Genomic DNA, 22,582 nt, shown 5'->3' on the forward strand with positions numbered 1-22,582 from the left:
CATTTATTTTAACTTGTTCTTTTCTTGCTTATGTTTTATTTACTTGAGGGAGGTGGGAAGCATTTGTGCCATATGCATCTTTGAAAGCCATAGAACAACTTGAAGGAGTTGGTTCTCTTCTTGGTCCATGTGGGTTGTGGCACTGAACTCTGGTCATCAGGTTTGGCTTCAATGCGTTTTCCTGACAAGCTGTCTTGCTAGTTTGAAATTTGTTTAAATCTCACTTAATTGTTGCTTCTTTAACATGTGTAACTTACAGTTATATTGTTTAATTTCCAGGTACTGGATGTTTTTTTTTAGTGTTGTCTGTTTGTTGCTGATTTCTAGCTTAAAGTCTTTGCAGTTTGAGAACAGCTTTTGTATTGGCATGTTTTAAGTTTCTTGGTGTGTTTTGTGGCCTAGAATGTAGTTTCTTTCTGTTTGTGTGTGCTTGAGAGTGTACTTGCTCAAGTGAGGATGTGAAGGGCAGAGGTTGAGATTGAGTGCCTTCCTCTGTAGTGTCTACCTTCTGTTTTGAGGTGGGGTTTCTTATTGAATCTGGAGCTTAAGGATTCTTCAACAAGCCCCAGGGATCAGCCTGTTTGTGCCCCACCCATTTCTCACTAGGGTTACAGACACTGCACCCAGCAGGGCATCTGGCCACAGGTCCTCATGCTTGTGCAGCGGGAACTATACCTGCTTGCTATCTCCTTAGCCCAGAATATTCTCTAATGTTGATGATGAATGTAAGCCTGAGAATATCTAATCTGTTACTAGATCAAATTATCTATAATTGTTAATTATATCCAGTTCATTTAAGTTGTTGAGTTAAATTGTCCTTTCTGTTTTTCTCCAAATGGGTCTGTCTATTTCTGATGATGAAGGGGTGATAAAGTCTCCAACTATAATAGTGGATTCATTTATTTTTCACAGTTCTGCTTGTTTTTCTATCATGTAACTTGACCCTATATTGTTATTAAAATGATAATATTTTCTTGGAGTATTGGCACTCCTTTTATGGCTAATAATTTTTCTTGCTCCTAAGTTCACTTTGTCTAAAATTACTCAGTCATGCCTGATTTTAATTTTTTATTTTATTTGTGCTAGTATTTTAACTTTATGTATGTCCGTATATCACATACACAGGAGCATACAGTGTTCCTGGGAGCCAGAAAAAGGTGGTGTTGGATCCTCTGATACTGGAGTTACAGACAGTTGTGATCTGCCCAGTATATGCTAGGGGTCTAACCATTGTCCACTGGAAGAACAACCAGCCAATGCTCATAACTACTGAGCCATCTCTCTAGCCCCATGCCTGCTTTCTTTTTATTCATAATTAGCATGGTATCTCTTTATCTTTTTTACTTAATATGTATACATTAGTATATTTTAAAGTTGTTTTCTTGTAGAAAATATATAGGGTTAGGTTTTACTTTTTGTTTTACTGACAACTCCTTTTAAAATGTGTTCTTTTGTGTATGTGGTATATGTTGTGTGTACATAGGAGGTATCTGCTGTGCTACTCTATCACTGTCCCTCATTTCCTTCAGATAGGGTCTCTGAACCTGGAGTTAGACTGACAGCCAGCAGTCTTCAAAAATTCTCTTGTTGCCCTCCCCGCCCCTTCCCACAACAGCACTGGGGTTACAGGCATTTTGGTCTGAAGTGATCATAGGTATGTGATTGTGGACGAATCTCAAAATTATCTAGATCCTTGTGGATGTGAAACACCGGTGCACCCAGCTTATGGGCTTGATGGCTAAGAAACTCACTTTATTAGTATTATGCCACCTTGTGAAAATCACGAACAACTTAAAATTGTTTGTATAAATCGTAGATGATCACCAATAAGTAGTTTTCTTTTTAAAATTTTAGAATTTTCTGAATATGATAAATTTTATTTTTAATGTTTGTAAAAGCCATGAAAATTATGCTACTAGAAATAGAGACCTGCATGCCCGCTCTTTCTGGTGTGGAAGCTAAAGAAAAGAATGTTAACTTGAATGTAGAAGAGTCATTAGAGTTGGAAAGATAATAGGAGAGGATGGGTTAAAAAACGTTGAAATTAATTGTAAAGCAAATATAATGTAAAATTGACTATACACCAAAGTATATGTACTGGGTTACCTACTATTTTATCTGTTAATGTATCTTCTTTGAAGTGTTCAATTATAAGTTCACTGTCATTGACTTTTTGTTTAATTCCACTTGATACTTTTACCATTGCCATAATCAATTGTAGAAATCATAATAATGAATTTTGAAGAACTTTTATCACTTATGGCTCATGTGATGTTTATGAGAAAGAACCTGGAAACCATCAAGTTGTGTGTGTGTGTGTGTGTGTGTGTGTGTGTGTGTGTGTAATGTACTTGGGTTTTTGTTTGTTTGTTGCTAGTCAGGTTTCTCACATGCTTGTGAGCACATGTTTTATCACTGAGTACACCTCTAGCCCCTAATTAAGGGGTTGTAACTGGAGCCCGGCTGTAGCGTACTTTACGTGTCTGTTCATGGTAATTATATTTGGGTAGCAGAGTATTAATAATAGCTTTACCTCTGTGGGAAGTGTAGGGTACTTGTTTGTCTAGTGGTCTTCAGTTGCTCATTGCCTGATGCTGAAAATGCTTTAGAGTAGAGCTTATACTGCAGATATTTTTTACTTTGTGTTTTCATTCTTTTTTAAAAACAGTTTTTAATATTCATTTACTTTTTTCATTTTATGTGTATTGGTATTTTGCCCACATGGCTATCTATGTGAGAGTGTCAGATGTTGGGGTTATAGGCAGTTGTGAGCTGCCATGTGGGTGCTGGAAGAACATTTAGTGCCTTTAACCTCTGAGCCGTCTATCCAGCCCCTTCATTTCATCCTTTATCACTGTGTTGCCTTCTCTCTGATTGTCAAATACATAGTGTAGAAAGGTAAAGAAAACAACTGAACTATAATAAAAGAAAGAAAAATTAGCATTTTTATCATAGACATACTAAAACACTGTTAGTGTGTCATAGTGATAAGTGTTTATATTACATACTCAATAATGCTTTTTATTATCTGAGTTTTGTGGTTAGATCTAAATTATTTATTACTTAGAAGACTTAGTAAAAATTTGCTAACTTTACTTTCTTCTCAGTTTTCAGCTCATGATCTCATCCCATCTCCAAAATTAAAGCCCTCTCAAGGAATGCCAGTCAATGATGATTTGTGTTTTAGCATAAAAAAACCTTCAAGAAACTTGTTGCAGAGTAGTCGGGATTTTAACTCAGATTCAATTCCTATATGTGGTGCTGGTAAGTAAATGTTTGGAATAATAGGTGTGTTGATCTAAGTTAAAGATTTCTCTAAACTTCATAATTTATTTGAGGGCTTGTAGAAAGTATATATAATCTAATAGACAAGTCAGGTTTAATAAATTACTATATATTTTTATCTATGTATGGTATATTAGTATATATTATATATAAATAATGAAGCTTATTGAAGATTGGATAAAAAGCAAACACTTTGACAGAACCATATCATGAGATCATAGTCCTTTCACTGAAGACTGTTAGTAATGTAGGTTAGGGTTACTTAATAAACCACTGATACATTTTGAGCATTGGTACATATCAGATATTTTTCTTAATACTGGGAGTCTAGTTTTCAAGAAAGGCATAAGAATGCCAAAAATACTTGTATTCTATGTTGGATATGGTGGTATGTGAGAGTTTATCTAATAAAGCAAGTTTTCTTTAGCCCCGCTAGCTTCCAAAATAATTGACACAGAGAGACTGATTTATTTTACAAGTTAAAGCACTGGAGGTGGGCAGATTTTAACCCTCTAAGCTATACAACCCATGCTACTTGCTGGGCTCTGTTTGGCCTTGCCTCCTAGTCCATCGTCTCTATCTCCCCTGCCTTGTGGTCCCTTGACCCCAGCCTACCAACCCCAAACTCCGCCCCTCTTTCTTATGCCTAATCCTAAGCTTCATCATTTTTATTAACCAATCACTTTAAATTAAGTGAAGCAACGTTTATATAAGAAGGATAGGTTATGTGAGAATGTGTCTGTCTGGGAAGCAACCAGATCTTGGGGGGTCAGTAATTAGCATTAAAATATGTAGATAGCAAATCAGACCAACTCCCAACAGTGGTGCACACCTTTAATGCTAGTATTCAGGAGGAAGAGACAGATAGATCTCTATGAGCTCCTGGCCAGCCTGGTATACAAAGACGGTTTCTGGCCAGCCAGGGCTACACAGTGAAATCCTGTCTCAAAAACAAAACAACAGAAAAGTTTCAATTCTAGTTGAGAAGGGAAGCAAATATTAAGTTGGTTTAAAGACATAGTAGGTTAGAGTGATGCAGAAGAATAGGAATATTTTAAACTGTATGACTAAAAGGCAGCTCTATTCAGGAGGTGAATATTTGAAGAAAATTAGTAGATGTGAAAAGAGAACAGCAAATGATTTCAGGGCAGAATAACTGAGGCATGAATGATGGCTGAAAAGCTGAAAATGACAGAGATCATGGAGGCCTCATCTTTCAGGCCACTTTCACTACTGAATGAGCTATTTATTCTGAGAATTGTAAAGAAGTGCTATCACTTGCCTTATATCTTCCAGGCTCATTTTGGATGTTATTTTTAAAACAGGTAAAAGGAGGACAAAGGGCAAAAGAAGGAGAATTGATTGAGTTCCTTGTCATAATCCTGGCTAAGGTTTATAGAGGCTTTAACCTGCATACAATGAATGTAGTGAAAAGTGATTGGACTCTGAATACATGTCATAGGTAAAGCTGACATGATTTTCTGGTAGATTTCTTACATAGAGTGAGAAAAGGAAAGTAAAAAATAAAGTAAGAACCTCTGCCAGAGAAATTGGAAAGAGTTTAATTGTGTGCTTGTCATAGAACATCGGTATTCAGCTGCGTGTGGAAGCGTATACCTTCAATCTCAGCACCTGGGAGGCAGGCCAGGCTGGCCTTGAGCTCACAGCGATCTTCCTGTCTCTGCCTCTGTCTCCTGAGGGCTCTTTGAGCTGTATAAAGCAGAATTCCTCTTATTTTCATGTGTGTATGTGTGTGTCTGTGTGTGGCAGGGGTGGGTGGATGGCCTGATAAATGAGTCAAGCAAGAAAGAGATTGCATTTGTTATTGGAAAATGTGATTGGTCGTAAGAGTTAAAAGAGCAGAATATAATTAAATAGTTATAGCAACATTTTTGAAGTATGTATTCATAAAATAACATTTATTTGTACTTTGTCCCCCCCATGCCTTCTTCCTTCAAAGGTAATTCTGCAGCTCATCAGACAAATCTTCCTGGGAAATGTGGGCAACTTGGATTGTCACAGATAGGTAGTAGAACTGGCAGTGTGGGTTCTGACTTACAGTTCCTGGGGACAACCAATGGCCATCAAGATAAAGGTATAAACTCCAGATTTACAAGGCAACATTACTTATAAATTATACTAGTGTCATTATGACACTAGCTCACACACTAGTTTGTGTGATAATGAAATTTTGTTAGAATTTAATGATACTAATATTTTCATAGTTGTTAGTCTAAAATGTTAGACTTTTAAACTTGATTTAAATATGACTAAAATTTATAAATTTATGATGAAGGCTAACATGAATTAAATAGTACTATGAGCATGCAATTATTTAAATTTTAAGGATATATAGATTTTATTGTGTCTTGTTTGGAACTATTAACTTCCTGGCAGGTGGTTTCAGATAAGATAGGATATAAACTGGATGGTAGCTTATGCCTTTGATCCCAGCACTTGGGGTGAGGCAAGAGAATTGCCACGACATAAAGCCTGGGCCAGTCTGGGTTACAGGGTAAGACCCTGTATAAGGTCAGCATGATGACAAAATGATAGAATTAAATCAGACTTTACAATAATTGCTACCAACAAATATAGGAAAAACTTACCACTTGAATTATAGTGTTGGGACTGGAGAGATGGCTTAATTGGTAAGGTACCTATCTTGCAAGCACAAAGACCTTTAATCTCAGTATCTAGTACCGTCTAAATGCCAGATTCAGGAATGTGCACCTGCAATGCCAGTGCTGGCAAGGCAGAGAAAGGGTGATTTACTACTGCCAGACTACTTCAGGCTTGTCCAAAAGTAAGGCGGAGAGCAATTGAAGACCACAACTCACATAAACTTCTGGTCTGCACACACAAATGCATGGACTAAGTAAATAAATAAATAAATAATAAATAAGTAAATAGTGCTGCCTTTTTCCCTGCTCTAGTGTGTAAGGGGAAATATGGGGTGGAAATACAGCTCCATGTTAGATAATTTGCTTAACATGTGAATGACTTGTGATGAATACTAAATGTCAGACATTTAAAAAGTCATTATTTAAAATATATCAAAAGTAAGTTGGAGACAATAAAGCATGGACAAGGTACAGTAGACATATGCACAAAGAATAAATATGTTGACATTGAAATATGTCCATGAATAATTTGCTAAAAATACTCTTTTAAGGTATGTACTTGATATAAATGCACATATGTGCTTATGTATATACAATTTGATAAAATTAAAAGAAGAAAATAACTTTACAAATACAGTAGAAATTTTCAAAAGGATAAGAAAGCTTTGGATTTGAAGATACTAAGTGTTTGTGTTCAAAATTAATTAATTCTTTGCCTGACACCATACAAAAACATACATGCTATCTGGGGGAGCTGACTGTGGAAGGGGGAGTCTTTGAACTCTGAGATGATGTGTGAACGTAAATAAAATGCTCTCTTTGTTTTGTTACAGTATGTGCTAGCCTTAATTTTGGCAATAAGGCACAACAAACATTTGTTAGTCAAACAGAACGAACTTCTTCATACTCTGGTTCGAATGCAAGCCCAGGACCCTTTATACTTCCATCCTATCCTCTCTCATCACCCCGAGCTAGTCCAAAGCACGCGTCTCCTCTTTCTGCATCCCCAAAGAAATCTCAAGATAATTCCATTAGTTTCTCAAATTCTTGGCCTCTTAAGAGTTTTGAAGGACTATCAAAGCCAAGTCCACAGAAAAAGCCTGTCAACCAGAAATCATCTGACCCTACAGGTAGGCATGATGTTAAAGATAAGTGCTTTGTATAAATTTATTTGTTTGAATTAATGCTTTGAAGTTAATACATAACATTGTTAGATTTTAGAAATCTGACATTATATTTCTTCTCTGACCTATAAATATTTAGGGGAGTATTTAACAATGTACTTAATAGACCAAATGAATAGTATAAAATTTATTTGAAATGGACATTTCTTTACTTATATTGCCACTTTAAGAAGCTTTTTCAGAACTAGGAGCTGGGTGTAGTGGTGCAGGCAGAGGTCAGCCTGGTCTACAAAGTAAGTCCAGGACAGCGAAGTCTACACAAAGAAACCCTGTCTTGAAAAACCATAAAACAACAACAAAGCAAAATATAACTAGGGAACATATTGTTTAAGGGCTTACTGGCAAGTTTTTAGCATTGCAAATATAAAATACTTTCATATTTTATTATGATACCTATTCATGGATTTGACAACATTGAATGCTTATATGCTAAAATTATTGTAAAGAATATTCTCTAGTTATTAACTAAAATCTTTCCGCTTAATAATATCCTATACCAAAGTCATGATATTATCATCTCAGTGCATCCAGACAAATTTAGTTTCCAAGTGAAGCCTACTAAAAGGCTCTCCTCATGTCCTGCAGCTTGTCTATGCTCAGCCTCTAGGATACGGTGCTCTGCTCTTAAGCTACTCACAAAAGTAGAGTTCAGTTCATAACCCTGAGCTCAGCGCTTTCCTACTCAGCCTATTATATCACAACATTCTCTTCACACTCACCTTCATACGCTTTTATTAATTTGTTTTCCTTATGAGCTCAAATATCATATTAAAAACTAAGACTTTAGTCTGTGGGTCTAACATAGTGGTAGAGTTCTTACTCCTAGTGTATGTGAACTGTTGAGTTTGATCCCCAGAATCTCAAAAGCGTGTGTGTGTCTGTGTGTCTGTGTGTCTGTGTGTGTGTGTGTCTGTGTGTGTGTTCAGCTTATTCTCCCTGGTTCCCAATGATGCTTCACACATACCAGTCACTACATATTGTCTGTATAATTAAACCAAACCAAAGGCATAGACTATCTGGCTTATTTTGGACTTTATCTTTAACAAATACTAGTCATGATAACTGAAAATATAGCTTTGTATATAGTATTTTATGAAATATGAAGATATTTCATAGCTTACTTTTGTAATATTTATTAGAGAATCCTAATGCTTTTATTCCAACTTATTTTACATGATAGTATGTTTTAATATGATAATATACTTTTAAATTTAAAAATACTATCTTCTAAATACTTATGACTCAAATTTACTTCCTCTGAAAATAAGAGAAAATAAAAAGTATATTTTTTATGCAGGAGAAAATTCTCAAGAAAAAACTACTCCAGTTCAACTTACACCTGCCTTAGTGAGATCACCTTCCTCCCGAAGAGGACTAAATGGGACAAAGCCAGTCCCTCCCATACCACGGGGAATAAGCCTTTTGCCTGATAAAGCTGACTTAAGCACAATCGGACCTAAAAAGAAACAGCCTGATGACATTTGGAAAAATGAAAAGGATAGTCTTACAATTGATCTTTCAGAACTGAATTTCAGAGATAAAGATTTAGATCAAGAAGAGGTGAGAACTACAAATCATTTATCATCATAAAAGGTATGGTGGCACACGCCTTTAATCCCAGCACTTGGGAGGCAGAGGCAGGTGGATCTCTGTGAGTTCAAGGCTACAAATCGAGTCCAGGATATCCAAGACCACACAGAGAAACCCTGTCTTAAGAAACAAAAAACAAAAACAAACAGCAACAACAACAACAAAAACCCTTAAACATTCTAATATTGTGTAATATAATTGCTGTATAAGGGAAAAATGGTACTTTTATACCATAACAGTTTTTCTTATTTATGAAAATAATTCATGTTGGGGGCTGGCAGTTTGCTCACTTGTAGCTTAGTTTAGAAGTTGCATACGTGGATCTATTACTTTGAAGTGTAGTCCTTTCAGGTTTTATGTAAATGTCCCATTCTATCAAGTAGCTTACTCCTTGTTCCATGTCCAGAGCATGTAAGGAGCTGTAGCAGCTGATTAGCTTCACTCGCTTGTAATCTATGATTTCTAATTTCAAAGTCACTGATTCAGTATTAATTGAATTCATAAAATATATTCAGTCATCTTGCCCTTTGCCAAGAGTGCCATGGTTAATAATACCAGGGCATTGTCTTCCCAGCAGCTCATGGCCTCATAGGTTGTTTATTAGCCCAAGCCCTGGTAGCTGGTTTTTATTCTGTGCATTTATTAGTATCCATTTTATTTGTACTAGATGGAGAATTGTCTATCTTCACAAAGTTTTTGGAGTTCAAAAATCTAAGGATAGCCCGTGTGTGTGTGTGTGTGTGTGTGTGTGTGTGTGTGTGTGTGTAAGAATTTAATCTCATGAGTTGTTTCTCTTTTTCTTAGATGCAGAGTTCTCTTAGGTCTCTTCGTAATAGTGCAGCTAAGAAAAGAGCAAAACTGAGTGGCAGCAGCAGCACCTCTGATATTGACAGTCCCGATTCTGCCATGAAGCTTGAGCTGACCATTGACTCCCCGTCTCGGTCTTCCTCTCCAAACATCAGCTCCTACAGTGAAAGTGGAGTTTATAGCCAAGAATCATTGACTTCTTCTCTTTCTACAACTCCCCAGGGGAAGAGAATAATGTATTTCATTTTCTGATATGTTGATATTCACCTATAATTTGTGATCTAGACATTTAACATTATATCTAGAAAAGACATAAAGCCATTTCATTTTTAGTTCTTAAAATGTTTAAATATGCAGGATGTAGTAGCACACACCTTTAGTCCTAGCACTGGGGAGGCAGAGGCAGGCAGATATATCTGAGAGTTGAAGTTAGCCCAGTCTGTATAGCAAGCTCCAGGCTAGCTAGGGCTATATAGTAAGACACTGTTTCAAAAAAACAAAATGGAAAGAAACAGTTTAAGTAACCTTTAAATTCAGTGTGCAAATTTACACATGGTTCCTTGCATTTAGTGGAGTAGGAATAGAAAAAGTGTGACTCTACCTCTAACTTAGAGCTCCTGGATTATTATGGGCCTTTTACCAAATGCCCCAGTTGTTTCCCTAAGATTTATTCTAATACTCTTTGTCCTTTAGCTCTTTTCTGGATCATTCTCTTCATTTTTATTTTTAACTCAGCACAAGTTTGCTAGCTTATGTGTAAGCTTTGCCCAGCTGTTGCCGCACTACTTTTATATTTTATTTCCATTATCTTATAAAGCTTGGGACTCTATACCGTAGCTCATGTAGGAGTCGGCCTGCCTACATCAATAGTGCTGGGATTCAGGTCCTGGCTACTTTATACCCATATGCCTCTACTCTAAAAATGTAACCTCACCCTAGATTCTGGATATTTCTGTGACCTTATAGAATTTGAAAGAATTCTCTCTTTATTTGGGATTGTAAGTTAATAGAATTGCCATGATATGGGTAGATAAGTGTATATTTAAACAATAGCTAAACAGTTTTTCTAAATGGTGGCATAATTGTATACTCCCATTGGTAATGTGAAAATTATGACTGTTGCTCATTCTTGCTAAAATTTGATGTCAGTCTTTTTTATTTTGTTTTCTTTTAACTGTATTTGGATCTTTGTTAATATATCTATCAGAAGTAAATTTTTATAATTTTAAAATTATCCTCAATTTAATGAATTTAATAACCTCTCACAAATGGAAGTAGAGACTGCCTAATTAAAGGAGTGATATTTTATATCAGCAATTATAGAATTAAACTGAATATTTATGTTCCATTTTAGGAGTTTGACCCATCCTATGGTTTTCTCCTTTACATTTGTAACTTAAATCATAACTATACTCAGAAACCTTTATTCCTGGAAATTGTTTCATTCTTTCTACTTAGATATAATAGTAGAATATATTTTAATAATGGATCTAGAATGACTTTAACAAAGTAGCATCTTAAAATGAGCAGTACTGACATCTCTTCCAGAGGTCCTGAGTTCAATTCCCAGCAACCACATGGTGGCTCACAATCATCTATAGTGTGATCTGGTGCCCTCTTCTGGCTTACAGGTGTACATTCAGGCAGAGCACAATATATAGGATAATAAATCTTTTAAAAAATGAGCCAGGCGTGGTGGCGCACGCCTTTAATCCCAGCACTTGGGAGGCATAGGGCATAGGCAGGCAGATCTCTGTGAGTTCGAGGCCAGCCTGGTCTACAAAGTGAGTCCAGGATGGCCAAGGCTACACAGAGAAACCCTGTCTCGAAAAACCAAAAAAAAAAAAAAAAAAAAAAAAAAGTTATGTATATATATTCCTTTTTAGATCTAATGTCCTTCCTCAACCTTCTATGAAGATAGAATTTTGTGTTGTAACTCCTATAGTTTGCAACATAATACTGAAAAAATTAAGCCAATTGGAAAGAAAAGTTCATTTTATATCTGTAACATTTAGAATTATATAGTTCTCCTTTTGTCTCCCAGACTTTTTTAAGTATTGAACTTTTTTTTCTTTTTTGGTTTTTTGTTTTTTTGGTTTTTTTTTTTTGTCTTTTTGAGACAGGGTTTCTCTGTGTAGCTTTAGCTGTCCTGGACTCGGCCAAGTTTCGAGGTCTTTTAGATGAGAATTGACATTCCTTTAATGAGCTTGGGATTTTTATGTTTGAGTTTCACTGCTTTGGAATCCTCTCACTTGGGGAGATGTGGATGCTCTTGGGGATTAAACAGGGCCTTGCAGATGCTCGACAAGAAGCATGCTGTCCTGGCTACTTCTGCAGCCCTTTCATGGTTTGTTTTATGTATTTCTTTATTTTGAAATTGTTTTGCCAAGTTGTCCAGGCTGCTCTGTAGTCAAGGATGACCATACTCTTGGAATTCACTTGCCTCAGCTTCCCGAGTATAGAATAACATTTCTTAACCAACTTGTGTCTTGCCTCAAGTGTCATGAACAGAGAACATCACCTCCAGAGACAAGTCAGCTCTCAGTGGCTGAAGGAGAAAGTGTGTTGGAAGCCATACTTTAAAATGAAGATTTTTCTTTCATCTAACCAAACTGTACTCGATATGACTATACATTTCTAGTATTCTAGAGAAATAGCTCTTTCAGAAGCTTCAAAATGAGGTAACTCTCTGGGTAAAGGTGCTTATCACCAAGCCTGATGACCAGAGTTGGAGCTCCAGGACCCACGTGATGGAAGGAAAGAAAGAGTTCCTGACCTCCACATGTACACTGTTGCACACATGCACTAAGATACACATGTACACATATACATGTGTCCATAAAAAATATTAAGATTTTTAATTACTTAAAGCCAATGGAAAATGTTTATGATAATTAGCTAGTAAATTGTGTTGCTTTGTAAAATCTCTGTCACTTATTGTATTATAAATTTACTGGATGTCTTTGCATTCAAATGTAATATTCTTTACGTGTGAAGGCTTGCTTTCTTAAGCCTTCATAATATCTCGATAGGAGAGCAAAGAATAGTTTTAAGAAAATGGCATTTATAAAACTCAGTTGTTGCTCCTGTTCATAATACCGTCCAGTCTCTATTCTGTCAAAATAGTGGTAGATTACATGTGTGTAATAATTTAGGATATGATTTGGATCTGCTTCCTTTATGCCTCAGGCAGTTAAAAAGTACTTTTGGCTGGGCCAGGCATGGTGGTACACAGACTTAATCTCATCATTTGAGAGGCAGAGGCAATCAGATCTCTTTCAAGTCTTTATATTGAGTTTTTAGACAGCCAAGACTACATAGTGAGACTTAGTCTCACAATCAAAACAAAATGGCCCCCGCAAACAACAAAATATTTTTAGCTATATTTGTTCATTCTTGTTTTCATGCTTACCTGATATTTTAATGTGTTAATGTATGAGTGTTGCACAGTTCTGAATTGCATTGTTTATTGAAATTACTTTGTTTCATTAGGTCAGACATATTTCCAACATTTGGATCAAAACCTTGTTCAACAAGACTTTCTTCTGCAAAGAAAACCTCCCATGCTGCTGAGCAGAGCCCCAGCACAGGTATTCTGTGTTTTGTAAATATGCTTTACAAAGAATATGATTGTTTTATAATATAAAAAAATGATACCAAACACATCTTAGATTTAGTCTTTGTACTTACCAATTTATAACTAATCATAACTCATTAAAAAGCCATTCTAATGCAAGTAGACATGGCTTTAGTTTGGAAAGAAGTAATGTTTACTTGAGTCTGTCATTGATTTCACTGTACCAGACTCCTTCTTGTGGTATTTTGATTTAATTGGTATGCATTGAGACCTGACTGTCAATACTTTGACAGCTCCGTTATTAATTCTAATATACAAAATAGTTTGAGAACATCAGGTATCATAGATGACAGGAAAAAAATTCATCTAGTTACTACTAGCTGATAGTAGTTAACTATTACTTGCTTAAATACATGAGCTAAGTATGTTTGTATGCCTTATGTTGAGTTTTTTGAACCTGGGAATCTCTCTTTTTTTTATTTAATTAATTTATTCACATTACATCTCAATTGTTATCCCATCCCTTGTATCCTCCTGTTCCTCTCTCCCTCCCACTTTCACCCTATTCCCCTCCCCTATGTCTATGACTGAGGGAGACCTCCTCCCCCTCTATATGATCATAGGGTATCAAGTCTCATCTTGGTAGCTTGCTATCCTTCCTCTGAGTGCCACCAGGTCTCCCCATCCAGGGGACGTGGTCAAATATGAGGCACCAGGGTTCATGTGGGAGTTAGTCCCCACTCTCCACTCAACTGTGGAGAATGTCCTGTCCCTTGGCTAGATCTGGGTAGGGGTCTGATGTTTACTGCACGTATTGTCCTTGGTTGGTGCGAACCTGAGAATCTCTTAAGTTTATATCATTTTTTAGAAAATACCTTTAGAAATTAGTAATCATTTTGAAAAATATCTGCTTAAAGTGGAACTTGACTTTTCATGATTAATAAAACTATACTGAGTTGTGGCTGAATTATACCAAACTTGACTATATTTTTATATGATTTCATTATAAAAATACTAACAACTTTAAAACTAGTTTGCATTATAATTGTCTGTACATGATTATTTATAAGATAATTAAATCTCTGCATTTAGATATGTCTTAGATTCATCCTTTATAATCCCGTTACCATAGCTTTCTTTCACAATTTCTCATTTCTTAGCTGGTCAGCCTGCTCAACTGTACAGTTTCAGTTTGTTTCACTCACGATGCATTCCCCAATGTAAAGCTGACTGTACTGGCCATCGTTCAGTGATCTGGCTCCTGCTGACCTTTCCAATTTCTTTTTACCCCCTTCCTTCTTTCTTGTGTTGTGGTTCTAGCAGACGATGTTTAGACCACTTACTATCCTTTAGCATATGCACAGATTTCTTAAGGATGAAATTTGTACCCATTCCACCCTCTGGCTCAGTTCCTTTCTCTTTCACAGACAGTATTGATAACTACTTTTGTTAGTTATTGTTACATGTTCTATATTGTTGCTGCAGGTAAGCCCTCTACCACTGAGCCGCTTATTTATGGTACTATAATTATATATTTTTCTTTAACTCTCAAATTCTTGTATTTTTTTTTTTTTTTTAGTATTATTATTTTAAGTAGTCTCTATGTAACATTGACTGGGCTGGAACTGGCAGTACCCTTCCCTCAGCCTCCTGAATGCTGAGATTACAAGCGTGTACCACCACTGAGTCCACGTAGCCCTCAAATGTTTAGTTTCTAGTAATCATTTTCTTCAATTTTCTGCCAAGTGCCTGTCATAATTTTGGATACTTGACTTAGTTGAGTGTGCTTGGCTTTCTGACTTGCGGAAAAACTAGTATTCAACATCAAGACAGATATTCAACATACAGAGCCATTACTTACTAGCTTTAGAGTATTAGAGACCACCACTAGAGTTCCAATTAGATAAACAGTAATAGTTACACCATGTACAAACTAACCACTTTGAAACATTGTCAATCTAATAATAAAGACCTGGAGACGGGTTGTGAAGACTTAAGCATATAGCACATATAAAGTACCTAATAGGCTTTTACTAGTATATATCATTACAGGGAGAGACATAAAGAAATTCTGAAACAATTCTTTAATCCTTTTAATACTGATCACCCTAACGTCTATTGATAATTTAAGTATATTTGTAGAAGACTGAAGAGACAGCTGATTGCTAGATTGAATTTAGTTGTAAAAGCAACTCTTTGGGAAGTTTACTTTAGTATTGGGAAAACAATCGACTTTAGCTTGGATTTGGGTTCCTTTCTGCTGCTATTTTTGAGAACTTGGGAGTTATTTATATTTTTATCAGTGTAATATTTTATTTTCTTTTTAAAGGTAACAAATAGTTGGTAATCTTCATATATACTTAATCTTTGGGTGTAAATAGATTCTGAGGTCACACTTTATTTATACCCAGTGAATTCCTGTTTATGACGGGAAAGCTGTACTCTTATCAAATCTTGGGGATATCTTTCCTTTTTTTTATATTATATAGAGGTTTATTAAATGAGCATGGAGAGGAAAGGAAAGGGGCAGGGAGTACCCCAGAGAGGAGAGAGAGACAGAGAGAGACAGAAAGAGAGGAGAGAGAGAGACATGCAAAGACAGAGACAGGAAGATAGGAAGAAAGAGAAAGGTAAGAGAGCAAATCTTGGGGATCTCTAGTAACAAGCTTGAGCATCACTATTGTTACTGGATTTGCTGTAAGATAGCCTTGACTAAATGTAACATTCTATCAAACTATTAAATTGACAGTGTTTAGGATCACTTTAACTTGAGTTTGCTTCATTTTTAGTAAGCAAGTGATTCCTACAAAAGTACTTTTATTTATTGTAAAACAAGAAAAAAAATTGGTCAGAATAGAGATTATGTGAAGTTAAGTACAGAAATGGTATAGAAATGATAAAGACAGCATGCCTTTACCACAGATGTTTCTAGTGACCATTTCCTCATATATTTTATATCTATTACTGTAAATAATACTTAATTTTCTTAATGATTTTCCTATACTGTTAGTGATAAATATTAGTAGAAAATTTTCCACCTAAAGTCAATATCTTCCACCAATATCTAAATTCACTGTTAAAATTAACAATTTTAATAAGTATCAGTTTCTTCTGGAAGGTCATTATCATCCGAAATAAAGTTTTAGTTTAATTTGTTTGAGAGACGGTCTCTCTCATGTAGCCAGGTGCTCTTGACTTGCTGTGTAAGGGGATGGCCTTGAACATCTGATCCTCCTGGCTTTGCCTCATAAGTGCTGGGATTCCTGGCATGTGCCACCATGCCAGGCCTGTGTGGTACTGGGGAATCTAACCTTGTTTGTATTAGCACTTACATGAGATATTTCTTTAAACTTTGTGAATGTAGCTAAAATCATTTATCTATTGTTCTTCCTAGCCTAGATTTCAACAGCTAGCATTTTCCCAACTATTTTGTTTTCATTAAAGTATTTCATTATTAGCGAGGTGTGGTAGTAAACTCCTTTAATCCCAGCACTCAGGGAGGCACAAGCAGGCAAATCACTGTGAGTTCGAGGCCAGCCTGGTCTACAAAGCGAATCCAGGACAGCTAAGGCTACATAGAGAAATCCTGTCTCAAAAAACAGAAAAAAGAAGTATTGTATTATTAATGATTCACTTTTACTTTATGTATATTGGTATTTTGCCTGTACATATGTCTGTGTGAGGGTATCAGATACTCCGAAACTGGAGTTATAATAAACAATGTCAGCTGCCATTTGGCTGCTGGGAATTGAACCTAGGTCCTTTGGAAGAGCACCCAGTGCTCTTAACTGCTCAGCCATCTCTCCAGCCCCAATAGTTGCATTATTTAGAAATGGAGTATTTTATTATTGCTTGCTGTTTTATATTGGAGCTATGTATAAAAATGCTCAGCAATATAAATATGTTGAGTAGGAATTTTTATTTAGTCAACATTTTGTAGTTCCAGTAGTGGTAAAGTATGGACAGTTTCAACATTCAAATGTGGACTGAATTCCTTGTTACTTGTTAAAGGGACATATACAATAGTGTTTTTTTTTTTTTTTTATGAGACATATGATACTATTTCAGTATTTATAATATATTAGGCAGTATATTAAGTTTTCCCTGCCTCAGGGGATGTAAAATAAGACCTCACTCTGTAGACTAGGCTGGCCTTAAACCTTTCATATAGCCCATGCTGGGCTCACTCAAACTCACAGTGCTCTTCCTGACTCAGCCCTCAGTCACTAGGACTTTTAAAGCACATACTGCTATGCCTAGGTTCATGTTTCCTGCATTTAGCTCATGTGACAGTTCTGGGAAAGTTTCTACTCTTCTTCCAACACTTGGAATGGGTTACGAGGATATCAGTTAACTGGCAGAGCAGAAACCTACAGCCGGCTGAGCATGATTCCAGGTGCAGCGCTCTAATCATGTGACGTGTCTGCATCATTAGTCAGACCAGTGTACACCCATCACGTGGGAGCAAAGAACATAGGACGGCCCCCCTCACATTTGGAATTTCTTTCCTTCTCTCTCTCTCCCTTTCTATCTCCCTCCCTTCCTCCCTCCCTCCCTCCCTCCCTCTTTCCTTTCTTTTCTTTTCTTTCTTTCTTTCTTTCTGTATAAAGTCAGCCACTGCCTTAACATTTGGATTTTTTCTTTTGTGAAAAGTTAAGGATGTTATTTATTAATTTAATCAATTAAATTCTTAATTTGTTTTTTGTAACCCTAGTTGCCCTTGAACTTTTTACGTAGCTTAGGCTGACCTCAGACTTGTAATCCTTCCATCTCTAATTTTTGCATGCTGGGATTACAGGTATGCGCCACTACATCAAGTTTAACATGCTATTAACTTTCAAACATATTTTTATTTCATTGAAAGTTACATAGTTTAAAATACAGTAATACTTTAATAATTACTAACATTAAAATTTCTAATATTACATTACTGATCTTTTTTAAAGGATAGTTAGCAAACTAGAGGAGAGATATGTACCTATTGTAAATACTACCTAAATTATTCAAATAAATATGTATTTTATTTTATAGGGATTACAACATCCAGTGTAAGCATAATTGGTCAACGTATGAACTATGGGTTTGGATGTGGTGATTTTGAAGATGATAGGTCACATGACATTTCACCTAATGTTTTAAAAATACAAAATAAGGAACACCCAAGACATAAACATACAAAAGGTTTGTAAATTTCATGATGGATTAATTTTTAGTATTCAATATATGTAAGTCAGAATCTTCTCGAAGCATACCAAGAATTCTTAACTTTAAGGTTTTTAACACCACTTTACCGATAGGTAATTTCTGAAATAACTTTGTAGGCTTATGGTTTATGCTCCTGTCTGAAGGAGCCAATGCAAAAGACTAAACCTTAGTTCAAACTAGTAATCCATACTGTGCTTTACCCCAAGAACATGCACAGGTACATACATACCAACAGATTTTTATAAGACATTTCATCACTCAGATATAGTATGAACAGTCATGTGAGTAAATTGTATAGGTAGGTAGTAGGTAACCATGGAACCAAGAGGTGGCACAGGGAATGTATCTTCCTTCTGCTAGCTAGAACTTCTCTATCGCTAGCCACTGTTAAGTTATGCTTCAGAACTGCAGTAGTGTATAGTACTTCAGGGGAGGACTTTGTCTATTTCCTAAGTTGTTCTGTGGTAGCTGCATTTACAGCAATTTCCTTAGCCAGCACAGTAGCTCCTACTTGTAGTCTCAACATTAGGGAACTTGTGGTTACCGTGGGAGTTGGGAGTTGAAAGTTCCAGGGAGCTGGAAGGTTACCATGAGTTTAAAGCCAGCCTGGGGTATGTTGTGAATTCCAGTAAGTAAAGAGTTTGCCTTCCCCCACCCCCACCCCTTTTTTTTTTTTGGCAGCTGTGGACCTGATAAGATCAACATTTAAGCCAAGCATGGTGGTAAATACCAGCAGCCTCAGCACTCAGGAGGTAGAGGCAGGGTACTTGAGCACTTGAGGCTACTCTGGGCTACTTAGCAAGGCCCTGCTTCATAAAAGACAAAAAGGAAAAGGGCGTGGGGGGCCTCTATACTTCATTATTTCTGATCATCTTAAATCACAGATGGAGAGGTGGTCAAGAATGTTAGGATGTGCACTTGTCTGTGTGTGGAAGTAACCCAGTTTAAGTAGCCTAGAAAAGTGCAGTTTGTCTTGAGCTTGACCTACTCTGTTTTGGGGTATGAATTTTTTTCCTCCACTTTTACTGCTTAGCTCTCTGATGATCACATTACAATTATATGATTGTATGTCTCTGTCATCTTCAACCATGGCCTGTGTAAAATTTTTGTTTGTTTGTTTGCAGTTTTTGTGTGTGTTTATTCAATAGTTTGTTTTTGAGACAGTGTCTCTCTGTGTAGCCTTGACTGTCCTAGACTTGCTTTATAGACCAGGCTGGCCTCGAACTCACAGAGATCCTCCTGCCCTCTGTTTCCTTGAGTGCTGGGATTACAGGTGTGCGCCACTGTGCCTGGCTTCTGTGTAAACTTCTTCAGGGAAGGAAGGTTTTGTTCTCTGTGGTAGCTAATGTATAGTAGGTATTCTGATTTTAAATAATCATTGAATTAATTGATCTGTATTTTTTATGAAATAAACTTTCCATTTTAAAGGGCTACATAGTATCCTAAAATATACTGAATGTTTTTTAATGTGCGTTTTTGCCTTTCTTTTTTTTTTTTTTTCTTCCTTTTTCTTTGTTTTAGGATTTACAAGGTCATCAAATTTACAACAAATTTCCAGTTTTGATTTCACATCTACAAATTCCTTTTCAGAAGATTCAGTAGTAATTGTTGGAAAAGGTATTTCAATTTTCTTCAGCCTTTTAATTTATGTGTTCTTTACACATAAGTAAAACTTGTCAGGATTAAATTTAAATAATAAAAAAATGAATTCTGAAGTTCGTATTTCTGCCCTTTAGTGAAACTGGGACTTTCATGTTAGTAACTTTCAAAAGAAGTTAATACTTGAAAGACAGTTTTAATATAACTATGATAATTTTATTATAGTTTAAAGTCAAATAACAGTCTTTATCAGTATAACAATTAATATAATTTAATATAGGTTATTATTCATATATCTTATTATATTTTATATTATTATATTATATAATTATAATATTTAATAATTTATTTCTAATGGTAAATTAAAATGAACCCTTGTTATACATTTTAGAGATACAAGAGGAACTTGAGGTAGGATAGTTATTTTAGGTATCTTTATATTTTCTTTTTCTTAAAACAGATACTGTCCTAGTTACTTTTCTCATGTCTGTAGCCAGATGCCTTACAAAAAGCAACTTAAGGGGGGAGGAGGAGTTTAGTCTGGCCGGTGATTTAAGGAACCATCATTTGTTGTGGTGGGAAAGTCATAACAGCAGCGATCTAGCTGGTCCAGTATACCAGCAGTAAGGAGCACAGAGAAATGCTCATGCTCAGCTCACTTTCTGCTTTCTATTCAGTAGAGGCCCTCAGCCCATTCACTCACCTTCAAGGTGCGTCATCCCTCAGTTAAGCTCCTCTGGAAACGTCCTCACAGACAAACCCAGAGGTGTTGCTCCAAGATAATTCTTATTTCGGTCAAGTGACAAGTCTCCACCCCGTGTGAGTCTGACATTCAGATACATCACTTTCCATCATAATCTTCTACCTTTCACTCCATAGGCTCATGATTGCCTCATAACACAAGATATAGAACCCAGTGAGAGAAAATAAAACATAACATAACAACCAAGTTGCATACTTCAGTATTCAGTGGCACAAAGTAAACATACTCATTTCAAAAAGGAGCAATAAAGGCAAGGAAAGATAGGACCAAAGCAAGACAGACACTCAACAGAATTGGCACCAAACTGTACAGCTTTGTGTCTGACATCTGTGCCTTGTGATCATAATATGTGGTCTGTTGGCTCTGAGTAGTCCTGTCTTTCCAGCTCTATATCTGCAACACAGGGTCTTCTTGGGCCAGCTCCACTCTATGCGTGCAGCTTCCCTCAAGACACATTCCATAGACCTGGACTCGCTAACATTCTAGGGTCCTCGTTACAAATTAGGCTCCATGTGCACAGCTTGTCCTACAGTATCAGTCGCTGTGATAAAACTGACTTGGGAGCAGAAAAGGTTTATATGGCTTAGAGGTTACATAATGAAGAGAAGCCAAGGCAGAACCTCAAGAAGGAACCTAGAGGCAGAAACGGAAGCATAGGCCATGGAAGATTCTGTTCCATCATGATAGAGAGGCATAAGAGCAAATGGCGGGCATGGTGCTAGGAGCAGGAAGCAGACAGAGCAAACTGGAAGTAGTGTGTGGCTATGGACTTTCAAAGCTGTCCCTCCCATGGCATACTTCTCCATCGAGGCCACAGCTCCAAAACCTCCCCAGGTAGCATCACCAAGTGTTCAAATAAACACCTAAAACTGGTGGGCATAGTTTCATTCAGTAGCTCTTGAGGACTTCCTTGCATGTAACCTGTTCTTGTCATACAGTGCCTGGACTCAGTAATTTTCTGGAACCTTGACATAAGTTTCCTTGGCCCTTTAACTCTTAGTTTTTGCTGCATACAAAATTGCCATGTCGGGGCTGGAGAAATGGCTCAGTGGTTAAGAGTAGTGGGTATTCTTCCAAAGGTCCTGAGTTCAATTCCCAGACACCCAGATGGTGGTTCACAATCATCTCTAGTGAGATCTCATGTCCTCTTCTGGCATACAGTCACACATGCTATATAAATAATAAACAAATCTTTAAAAATTTTTTTTAAATTGCCATGTAGATTATCTGCCAACTTCAGATTCCAGGTTGGGTTGTGATATTTGTGTATTAATAGGCAGTGCTTCTTGTGTCTGTCATGGTGTGTGTGCAGCAGGAAACAGAGTGAGGAGGTGCTCCTAAGTTCTTCTTTAGCTGAAAAACTAAGATGTGGTAAGATACACAGTAAGGAATGTATCTTTTTGTTGAGTATTGTGAAATAGAATTTGTTGGAAATAATTTGCTTGATAATCTCATTAAGGACCATCCTCAAATTACCTCTAGACGATGCTTGAAGATTTACTGTCTGTAATTTCAATTTCTATTTTGTCTTGGTCAGCGTTCTGTTGCTGTAAAGAGACAGGATTACCAAGACAACTTGTATAAAGGAAAATATTAAATTGGTGCTGGCTTACAGTTTCAGAGGTTTGGTCTGTTGTCATCATGGCAGGAAGCATGGCAGCATGCAGACAGATGTTGTGCCTGAGAAGTAGCTGAGTTCTGCATCTTGCTCCACAGGTAGCAGGAAGAAAGACAATTTGTCATGGGCTTTTGAAACCTCAAAGCCCGCCCTCAGTGACACACTTCCTCCAACAAGGCCACAGTTCCTAATCTTTTCAAATAGTGCCACTCGCTGGTGAACAAACATTGAAATTTATAAGCCTATGGGGACCATTCTTATTCAAACCACTACACCTTGTATTCATGGACATATTTCTATTTGTCCCTCCTTTCCTTTCTTCCTTGTGTA

At 36.6% G+C, this 22,582-nt stretch overlaps 1 protein-coding gene across 2 annotated transcripts in view; it reads left to right on the forward strand.

Moving 5' to 3' along the window:
- Window positions 1-22,582, forward strand: part of Togaram1 (TOG array regulator of axonemal microtubules 1) — a 65,903-nt gene that overhangs the window by 7,102 nt on the left and 36,219 nt on the right. Inside the window, exons 2-9 of one of the 2 annotated variants that reach the window (XM_051146841.1) lie at window positions 3,108-3,264; window positions 5,246-5,380; window positions 6,743-7,039; window positions 8,391-8,653; window positions 9,488-9,726; window positions 12,983-13,080; window positions 18,099-18,248; window positions 19,794-19,889. In XM_051146841.1, coding sequence (XP_051002798.1) covers window positions 3,108-3,264; window positions 5,246-5,380; window positions 6,743-7,039; window positions 8,391-8,653; window positions 9,488-9,726; window positions 12,983-13,080; window positions 18,099-18,248; window positions 19,794-19,889 — 1,435 coding nt within the window. The remainder of the gene's footprint in view (window positions 1-3,107; window positions 3,265-5,245; window positions 5,381-6,742; window positions 7,040-8,390; window positions 8,654-9,487; window positions 9,727-12,982; window positions 13,081-18,098; window positions 18,249-19,793; window positions 19,890-22,582) is intronic. The other variant, XM_051146850.1, reaches the window with a different exon arrangement.

This window comes from Acomys russatus, chromosome 1, assembly GCF_903995435.1.
Source record: "Acomys russatus chromosome 1, mAcoRus1.1, whole genome shotgun sequence".
In the NCBI taxonomy this organism is placed as follows: domain Eukaryota; kingdom Metazoa; phylum Chordata; class Mammalia; order Rodentia; family Muridae; genus Acomys; species Acomys russatus.